The following is a 10,502-nucleotide window of genomic DNA, read 5'->3' as shown; positions in this document are numbered from 1 at the left end:
GAGGGGACACCAGCTTGCCATGCCCAGCCTACGGCCCCAGCCCTTCAGGGCGACTCCAACAGCATCGGAGAACAGCCTGGGGCCTTTCCAGGCCGTCGTCTCCCCCAAACGCTCGCCACCTCGGGCGCACGCCCCCGGGGCCTTCGCGGCTGCGGGCAGCCTGGGTGGCACCTTCCCCCGCCAAGAGGGCGGCCGGTCTCACACCCGCACCGTCCGCCCCCGGCGACACGAGGCGGCCCCGCTGGCACCAAACCCCGCCTTCTTTCTGCCGAAATCCCAGGATTTCGGGAAGCTTTAACCCGCCGGCGCGCGGGGCGGCGCGGCGCGGCGCGGCAGCGGGGGCCGCCGACAACATGGCTGCTCTGGCAACGGCCGTGGCCGCGGCGGCCGCCGGGCAGCAACAGGTAAAGGCCTCGCCGCGGCGCGGCGCGGCCCGGCCCGGGGCCGCCGCCCCCGCTCAGCCCGCCGGCCTTGTCCACCGGCCGGGGGAGCCGCTGGCTGCGGGCCGGCCGGGAGGCGGCCGCTGAGGAGTTGCAGCCGCGTACGAGGCGCAGGGATGAACGCTAACAAGAAAGCTGTAGGAAGCAGCGCGGGTTTGCCGGGCTGGCCCCAAAATGGTAGCTTCATAACCTGAACAGGCGCGGTCATAAGCTGCACTCCTTGCAGTGGCTATGTTGAGGATGTTCAGGGTTGCTGTGAGTAAGACCTGGCAATTTTCAGGGGATATTAAGCAGATTTCAGAAGTAAGCTAGCGCTTCTCTTGAACAAGATGAAATGGGGGTAATCTGGCTAGTGTAGGTGACATGCTGGTAGTCAGGTCAGTAGTCACTGACTCGTCAGAGACTGACTGCCATGAGAGGCACGGCATGTGCCTTGATTTCATATTGCAGTGTGGTGAGCAGCCTCTGTTAAAGCAAGCTGGTGTTGCAGTCTTTTCCATTTTTCTGTTGAAAAATGCATTTTTGTATACAGTCATCAGCTTGCCATCACTCATCGCGCCGGTTTTATACCTGCGTGACTTAAAATTAGGGCAACTGTGCCAGTATAAAACTGAAGTGATGCTGTTACTCTGCACTGTGGTGCTGTCTGCTTAAAAGTAACCAATGACCATTTAAAAAATAAATCCTGTTTTTGAATATTTGATTTTGTTATGTACAGAATGACAGCTGTTCCAGTACTGCAGGTGCTGGTCGACAATTTCAGAACTGGAAGATGAAAGCTGAACAAGCTAAGAAAGTTGAATTCATAAGAACTGCAGAAAAGCTAAAAACTCAGTAAGTTAAACACTTCATCATAAGTATATTTTCATGCTGTTCTGGAGGTAAATAAGGTTCAAGGTAAGAATTTATGATACTGAAACCTTCAGGCTAAGATTTCATTTTCAGGAGCTCAGGCAGCTTATTGTGGTTGTTAAAATAGTTCAGGATAGGCTCATGAGCTCCAAAATGCCCTGTTGTTCTAATTACCATTTGGACTTTGGTCAGTCATCTTCTTTAGTAAGCTATTGCTGCACTAGATGCACAAAAAAGAAAGTGCATGTGGCATAATTGAGTTCTCAGTTTTCCTACTCAGCTGTGCTTACCCTTCTAAGGACCTAAAGCCCTGAAGACATACCAACAAAAGGGGAATTGCAGCAGCATTACAACAGCTTCCTCAGAGAAGACTGAAAGCACTTCCTCTGGAGTATCTAGGCCATTGCTTTGGAAAATGGGGGTTCAGGACAGCTGAGGCACAGGAGTGATTTAAATCTGTTTCCCCACATCTTGCTTAAGTGTTGTAACAACTACGCTGGCAGCTGAAAGAACAGGGAGGTTTCTTCTTGCATGGAGGAGCTTCACGAGGAAGAGCTGACATAGCCTCCTGGCTGAAGCAGAGGTTTATATTTGTGAATCCTGAATGAACAATGACGCTTAAGTCTCACAGCAATGTTTTACGCTGTCTGCTTGAATCGGCTCCTCCTTGGCTATTCTGGATCCTGGGTTATGGCTCAGAAATTGACTGCTGGGTGATGTAGACGTTCCCAAGCAGCTTCAAACAAGGCATGCCATTTAACTACGGCACATTGTCCTTCTGTAGTTTTTGTGCTCTGAAGGCTTCTACTGCACTGTGTGGGGAGATTTGGTACTTGGGTCTGGTCTGTGAATTCCAGTGGACAGCAAAGCATTTAAACTGTGAACCATAAACTGCGCTGTGTAGGGGTTTGAACCATATAGCAGCAATAGTCTGCTGAAGAACCAAGCTGCTACTGAGAGACAGTTTCTTGGGCTGTCGGTAGTGTTGCTTAATGTTGGGAATCTTACCAGGTGTCTCTGTACTGTGTGGCACCAGTGTTCTGCTGTTCTGATCCGCAGCGTGGTGGCACCAAACTTCACAGATGTGCTCCGGACTGCAGTATCTGCAGTACTTTTGCATGTGCTGTTCTGTAGGTCAGACCCTAGTATACTGCCCGCTTGTAGTAACGCGAAGCCCATCCCACTCTGAGTTGCACTCTAAAGCTTCTGACCTTAATAAGAAAGCAAAAGTTACCTGTAGCTCTCTGTACTATACATAAAGCATAGTCAGTAAGTAAGGTAGCAGCTTTAATATCTTAAGTTCTTTAAATGCTAATGAACTTGGATTAGAATGTTCCGTTGCAGTAGTACTATTACTAGTGTTAAGGCTGAGGGAATGTACTTTTGTCTGTGCTGGGGCTCCATCTATGTGTGCAACTGCATTAATACAGCCTGTCTCTGTCCCGGTGCTTTCCAATGAAAATTCTCGTAAGGCTCCCCAGCAGTGAACATACAGATAAAATTTTAGGCCATTTCAGTGTGTGAACCACTGCCTGTCAGCAAAGTAATTTCCTTGTTAACTTCTTTCTCTTGTTCAAGTTCTTGGGTTACTTTGATGTGCAGTCTTGTAACTGCAGAAAGATTTTCCTTGAAAACAGCTGTAGGAACAAACTAGTGTTTTGTATAAAATCTAAGACAGTCCTGTTGACACAGCCTCAGCTGGATACTAACCTTGGAAAATCTTGGGGCTTTCCTAAGTATTCGTGTCTTACTCAGTGTGGCACCCTTTTTTTCCCAGGCTTGCACATACAGAAAAAGACAAAAATGGACATCTTTACAATAGGAAGAGTGATTTCAGGGTAGAATACAGCATACTAGAGGAACTGGAACATACCATGACTGTCAGCAGGAAAACTGAAAGTAAGTGGGGTTTTATTTGGGGTATTTTTTTGCCCTTTTTTTTTTTTTTTACCCTACTGTTGTTCGTTGAAATGGTTTAATAATCAGTAGTACAGAGAGATTAGTTCAGGGGGAAGGTAGATGTTGATAAAAGTGTGGTATTTCACCATATGTACTGCTTATAAAGAAGACTTCCACAATTCACTTCCAAAATTCAGAATCGTAAACATTTTGGGCTTTCTGTGTTATTGTTTTCTTTTAATCTTCAATGTAGCAGATACCACCCACAACAATCTCAGTGGAAAGTTACTGTTTTAGAAACTTGGAATCAATTTTGTGTGTGTATTGCAAAATCTAATGTAGTCTAGCTAAGGTACAATAAATATATACTTACCGCAACATAAGTTTTCACGAACCGATTGCTGCCTCTAAATATATTTTTAAACAGTTCTGTGTTTGCATTTTTCAAATTTGGGGATAATGAATATTCATAGTCTAAATAGTGAGGTGGTACACACTCTGTCCTACAATATCTGTTCCACTTCTGGGCTAATTAAATACTTCAGGAAAAAAAGTGACTCCCTGCTCACAGTACCTAGATTCTTTCAAAAGTAGTCAAATAAATCATGCTATGCCTTCTGATATAGAAGATCAAAACAAAATAAGTTGAAGAAGGGAAAGGACATGTAGGGACAACTAAAAATACACTCACCTTATAAATTTCTATATGTTTTAATGTGCATCTTTTAATTAAGGAAACTTATCATATCCTTCACATCTTGCAATCCTTAAGAAATGTAAATATTTCCAAGGAATGACTAAGCTAAAAAGTTAAGAAAATTTTCTAGGGATAAGAAGGGATCATTGAAGTGTGGATGGAAATACTGTTGTGAGATAATAAAGAGGACAAAGATGAGAGGTGTAAGGCACTATGTGTGAGATGTGAAGAAATGTTAGAGTGTGATCTTTTAGGGTGTGTACTAGAACCCCCAAACTTCCCATTTACTATGTTCGGGTCTTTCAGCACGATCTACGTGCTTTTACACTTTCTGTGGTCTCAGCAGGAACTAGTAGAGTCATGTCTTAGCTACATTTTGTTACATGTAGGTCTTGGAATCTGTTATCCCTTCCTTAAACCAAATTGTTTAGGATAGGCGATACAGCTCTTTCACACCTAACATGTATCCAGAACTTCACCCTCGTCAGTATTTTATTTATGGACTCACGAGGAGCCAAGTGGTAACAAAGCAAGTAAGTGCATGCATGCTTGGAGTACATGAAAACACTGATTCTACTTTAGTTAACACAGCAAATAAATAAATCTCGTTGAAGTAGTACATTCACATATGCTTTCCAAGTTTCTTTTCTCTTCATTGCTGAGTTTTTCAAGGCCTAGGTCAGTCTCCCTCAAAATTCTAGAGGAGGTGTCATCTGCACAGGCAATATTCTCCAAACTCTGGTTACCTGATAAAAGGTTTGGAGAAAAGAAAAAAAAAAAAAAAAAAAAAGAAAAAAAAAAAACCCCACCCTGATTTAATCTAGATATGACTATCCTGTCTACCCCTTTAGAAACAGGAGCTACTAATTTTAAAATCTGTTGACACTGTGTGGGAAGATACGTGGCCTGTGCAGTCAGCTACATGCAGTTAGAGTCATGTTAAAATGCTTAGTGTTATGACAGTTTCTTATGATCAAACAGAATTTGCATCCATGCTTGGATAAAATCCCCAGTTTATTTTGGACACTTCATTGCTCTTGTTCTTGAATTGAATTTAGTGCACAAAGAAACTATTAGAACTATCAGCACCTTATTTTGTTTAACAGAAGCTAGAATCCTACAGCAGCTATCAAAAATACAAAATAATGTGAAGAGACTTCAGCAACAATTAAAAGATGTGAAGCCTACACCAGAATGTAAGTTGTGATGACAGATTTTAAAAAAATTTCCTCTATAGACAGGTTTCTTGCATAGTTGGGCTTGTGATTCTCCTGCAGACTTGGGATACTCCTTCTCCAGTTAATCTGCTTTTCCAGGAAACTGGGAAGAGGAGAATGCAGAAATGTGATAAATTGTGAGAGATCATGCAGTTCTGTGTGAAAACAGAGAAACGTACGCTGTTTTAGAAGTGGTGTGGGTATGTTTCTTCAGGCTGTTGAAAGCCAGGTATTTTCTATATGTAACTCTTCACGTATGTAAAATAAAGTTAGTATTCTACTGCTGTTTAACTATAGCTCCCTTTCATCTGGTAAGAGGTCAGAGAGTAGGGTCTACAGGGAACTCATTTCTAGCCGTCCACATGGCTTGAAGTGTAAGTTGGAATATTCTGTGGAAAATGCTGAAACAACTCGTTCAGTTTGGATGTTTTGAAACTTTTGGGAAATAGGCACTGAAAGAACCATTCTCTTGTGATACTCCACTACCCTGTGTGGAGCTCAGGTTGAAGCCCTCCTGCTAGCTGAGGGCTTTCTGATGCTAGATAAAATGCCTCTCATTTCATTTATTCAGTGTCTATTCTATAAAAAATGCATTATCTTCTTAAGCTGTCAGCAAAGATGCCAAGAACTACAAGGCATGAAAGCTGAACTAAGAGTTTTATAGGATATAACTGTACCAATCTAGTTTATTATTTTATAAAGCCAGGTTAGTTAAACTGTGTGTTCAGTATGTGTCCATAGAGATGTTGTGCTCGTTTAAAACAGGTCCTAAAACTTTTTCCTACCACTTCAAAATAGATCTTCACTAGACAGCTGTCTTACCGTCTTTCTCCATATCAGGACTACAGCATGCTGACAGTACAGGATAAAGTCTTACTTTGACATTTCTTTGTCAGCTTTGTAAAAGTAGTGACCTGTAGGTTAAATAGGATTGCTACAGCCTGGTATAAGCCAAAGATTTGAGCATGCTTCTTAAGTCACTAACTGCATTGTTATAAAAAAACTAAAGTGGAAACTCTTTAGGATAAGGCTGTCTTATTCTGTGAATCAGTTGAAGGTTACTCAGAATGAGACTTGTTTAATGGAAATAAACATTTATACTGGGATTTGCATCCAGTTAGCTGAATCACTGTGAAATCACACCTTTTGAATAAATGAGAGTCTGTCTTTTAAGGCTGTTGGAGATGGAAATGCGTGCTTTTTTGTACACTGAAATAAAAGAGTCACAGAAGTGTCTGCAAGTGCCTACATTTCTGTATAGTGCTGAATTACTGGTAAATACTGTAGACTACTTAACTGATATGCTCTTTTCTTTTTTTCCTTTTTAGTTGTTCACAAGCTCAAGGAAATGATGGAAGAAGTTGAAAATGCAATCAATGCTTTTAAGGAGGAACAGAGGCAAATGTATGTTTATACATACTTCAGCTACAATAAAAAGTGCTTTCGTAAGACACAATGAAAACTTTGCATTAATCAAGTAAACTATTCTTTTGATTTACTTTTTTGCTAGTGATTCCTGTGGTATGTAAATCAAAACTCAGACTATCAATGTTAGAATCTTGATAAACAGCCTTTTAGAGGGGCTGTATATATATAGCTATTGCAGTGATCCGATGTAACATGATTGGCCTATGAGAAGGCTTTTCAGAGAAAGGCTGCAGAAGAGATTAGTGTGGGTTTTTTGTTGTTGCTGCTGTTTTGTTTTTTAAGTGGGTAGGGTTTTTTTTCCCTTTCTCTGTATTGGTGTCAGGACGAGACCGAGTTAGTTGTTTGAGTGCCATAAATGTGTGCTTTCACTAAAAGGGTAACTTAATTCTGATTGTGTCGTGCTTTATTATGGGATAATTACAAGTGTGCTGTCATCTGTGTTACCATTTCAGTTCTTAATCTTTGAAGAATAGCTTTTGTGTGGCATTGAACAATTCCAAAATTCATTTTCAGTGAATGAACAATGAATCCTGGATTTTTTTTTTCTTATATTTCACTGTTCGTTCTCTTTTCAGATATGAACAGCTTTTGAAGGAGGAAAAAACTGCCATTAATGAGCTCACTGTCTTTGAGAGAAAAGTGGAACTGTGGGCATTAGGCAGCTCAACAACAGAAAAAGTTTTGAAATTACCGTCAGCCAGGGTCTCAGTTGATAAAACACTGGAAAATCATCTACCTGAAGAAGTAGTAGAGTTTGAAAGATTTCTTCAGCGAACAGGAGGGCGGCAAGGAGGCTGGGATGATTATGATCATCAAAATTTTCTGAAAGTATGGACAAAACACAAAGGAAGGCTATCCTACATGGATGAAGCCCTTGAGTATCTCTGTGGAAGAACAAAAGAAGATATTGAACAGCACGACAAATGGTATCAAGAATTTCTGATTTTACACAAAAGAAAGAGAGAGGTAAAATAACCCCTCTAAGGCTTTTGTAGCTTTAAGAAACAGTACTTATTTTTAAAACGCATGCATTTCTTATTTTTGTATTTGCCTCTCTGGTGGTAGTGCTAGGTGGACTTCTGTTATAGTTGATGGTATATAACTGAAGTCTTTAGCATCCTTAACTTGCCAAAAATATTTGTCTTAAAGAATTACCACTAAGTGTAGACCTAACAACACACTGAAGTGGACTGTGTATTGCCAAAGTATATTATAAGTGCTTTTGATAGCAGTGGTTCAGCAAGTTAGATGCCAGTCCCAGAGCAGTAAGTGATCCTATCTGAAATTGCAATTCTTATTACATCTGTCCCTAAGAATATCTGTCCCACTGTATAGGCAATATATCTCTGCCATTCTGACATAGAGAATTATGATTCCTTCAAGAACTATCCATCTGAGTAATAAAAGATACGCTGACATAAAAACTGAATTATAAAATAGTAGTTGGAGTTGTTAATTTGAAGAAAAAAATTAAGACCTGAAATATGTTTGCATTAAAAAAAAAAAAAGCATATTACACCAACGTTCATAACTACTCCAAGGTAATATGAATGCCATAACTTAAATAATTTTAGCAGGCACATATTAAACCTGCCTGTGTGATCCATAAAATAGAAAAAAAAAATTGTGAGAAAGCAGACATAGGTGCTTTTTTGCCTTAAGTTTTGCCTTTAGTAGACTTTTAATTCCTATCTGCAGTTTGTATCCTTGGAGCATATGTTTTCACCAGACTGAATCAACGGGAATGTGTAAAATTTTCATGAAAACATTTTTTTTTTTTCCTGCTGTTCTCTTGCAGTCAATTAAGAAGTGGAAAGAAAAGCAGCAGCAAGAAAAAGAAAGAAACTTGAAGGAGAAAGAGAAAATGCTCAAGGAAGAATGGCTACAGCGTGAAGAAGCTCAGAAGCAAAAAACGGAAGAAGAAAGAAAAAGACAACAAGCAGCAGTTGAAGCATGGAAAAAACGGAAGGCAATAGCATTTGCAATGGAGCAAGCATCACAACTAAAACTCGAAGAAGAGAAGGAGAAAAAGCAACAAAAGGAACGCCAGCGCCAATGCCACATGAAGTTACTGTTGGAAAGATATACCTTGCAGAAGAAAGAAAAGGAGGAACTTGAAAAGCTTGAAAAGGAGAAGAGAGAGGAAGCTGAAAAGGAGGAAAGGAAGAGAATTGCTGCACAAGAAATTACTAAGTTTCAAGAGCGTGTGCGTAATTACATCTCCATTTATGCACGTTGTTTTAAATTCACCTACTTCCTCCTATAATGTAATCTGTTAAACACTTTTAAAAATCCTTAATACTCACGTTTCATTCATTTAAGTCTATTTTTGATTCGCTATGAATAACAGCATCTGTTACATACAAGAAACAATATGAAACTTTATTCTAGACAAAGATGTTGCTTTTCCTCAATATCTAAGTTCTACAGGGTTATTCAAGCCTTTATTTCTTTCTACATATAGAAGTCGTTTTATTTATTTCAATGTGAAAATGTTTGGGAAAAACAGCTTAGGGTGTGTTGCTCTCCGTGCTATAGAAAACTTCAAAAGACCTGATTGTTGTATGCAGGTATGAAATAAAGAGATGTTGAAGATCCTGTAGGTTTCAGTAGCTGTAAGGTCAAGTTAGAGCCCATCTCAATGTAAACCTGATTATTGGAGAACCGGTATTATTGTCAGCATTCACACTAGAGTTTGTTTTTATAAACAGAGATTAAACTACTACAATCCCTCTCCTCCCACCGCCACCCCCCCAATACTGTGTAACTGTGATTTTGTTTGTGCAGGACAAGCTGTAGCAAGTAGCTACCTAGTGTAACTTTATTCTGTGCAATGACAAAACAATGTCAAAACAAAAATAATAACTGAAAAGGCTGTGTATGTATTTTGATACAATATGTTTTACATCTAAAGAAAAGTTTGCTTTTCCATTTGGTATATGTTTCAGGATCTACGTAAAGTGGAGCTAAGGATTCTACAAAAACAAGCTAAAGAAGTAGAGAAACGAGAAAAAGAAAAAAGGTTGGCAAAGCTAAGAGAGAAGGTAACTTTTTTTTTTAATCTGAGGTGTGTGCAGCTTGATTGTTTAAACCACCTTTTTCCTCATTGCTCTAAAAAGCAATTACTTTTACTTATCTAAATGGCTGATAAAGGGAAAATAATGAAATAAAAAGTCATGCTCATTATTAGGAGACAAAAATGTAGCAGGCATAGTTGTTCTTATGTTTAAAAAAAAAAAAAAGACAAAAAAAAACAGGGAAAAGAGAATTTATTTTGTCTCCCGGCAGTATTTATCCTGGGTAAAGCCTATAGCTCATACAAATGCGCTGCAGTATGGGTGGTGGTTCTTATTTTTTAAATGGCTGTCTACCCTTAGGTAACTAAGTGGGCTGGCTTCCAGGAGAGTTTTGGGAACACTGTCTGGATTTAACCTTTTAAATCACTAAAATATAATGAGAGCCAGCAGTTGTTGCCCCTCTTCCTGATTTCATGTTTCTGCCATTTCCTGTGGTAGCGCGGTGGGAAGTCTCCTCCTGGCTAGCCAGCTGTGTTCTGTTGACTCCGCACCTATTCATCTGGTGAAGACCTAATGAGTGTATGTAACTCATTCCGTCATCAATGAAAAAGACCCATCTTTTGTTTGTTTGTTTCACTCTGAGGTCGAGATTCATGTGACCAGAGACCGGTCCAGGCTGTACAGACCTACCAAGGGCTGGGCGGAACGCACAGAAGAGGGAGCACCAGCAGCTTCAGAACCGCTCTTACGTGTTCCTCGTAGGTAAGGAGAGCAGTGGATGGGCAGCGTGACAAAAGCAGAGTTATGGAGGAGCTCTTCATGCTTTTCTGCCTTGTTTTTAGAGCTGTCCCGCCCTGGAGACAAGGGTTATAGAGGAGCACCTGCCTGTCCCTGTCGCAGGATGATGACTTCCTTGCCTGTGAAGCGGCCAGCAGCCCTCAGGAGCTGTCAC

The 10,502-nt window shown here is 40.5% G+C and overlaps 1 protein-coding gene across 1 annotated transcript; it reads left to right on the top strand.

Moving 5' to 3' along the window:
• Positions 1-353: 353 nt before the first annotated feature.
• CCDC112 (coiled-coil domain containing 112) lies at positions 354-10,316 on the top strand (the record flags this gene model as incomplete). Its single annotated transcript, XM_082336221.1, has 9 exons — positions 354-404; positions 1,159-1,274; positions 3,070-3,191; positions 4,995-5,084; positions 6,434-6,509; positions 7,109-7,499; positions 8,332-8,739; positions 9,482-9,577; positions 10,194-10,316. 9 exons carry the CDS (start codon positions 354-356, stop codon positions 10,314-10,316), a joined length of 1,473 nt encoding a protein of 490 aa, XP_082192347.1.
• Positions 10,317-10,502: the final 186 nt, after the last annotated feature.

The sequence above is a fragment of the Platalea leucorodia genome, assembly GCF_965183815.1.
Source record: "Platalea leucorodia genome assembly, chromosome: Z".
NCBI lineage: Eukaryota > Metazoa > Chordata > Aves > Pelecaniformes > Threskiornithidae > Platalea > Platalea leucorodia.
This window is presented reverse-complemented; position numbering and strand designations above follow the sequence as displayed.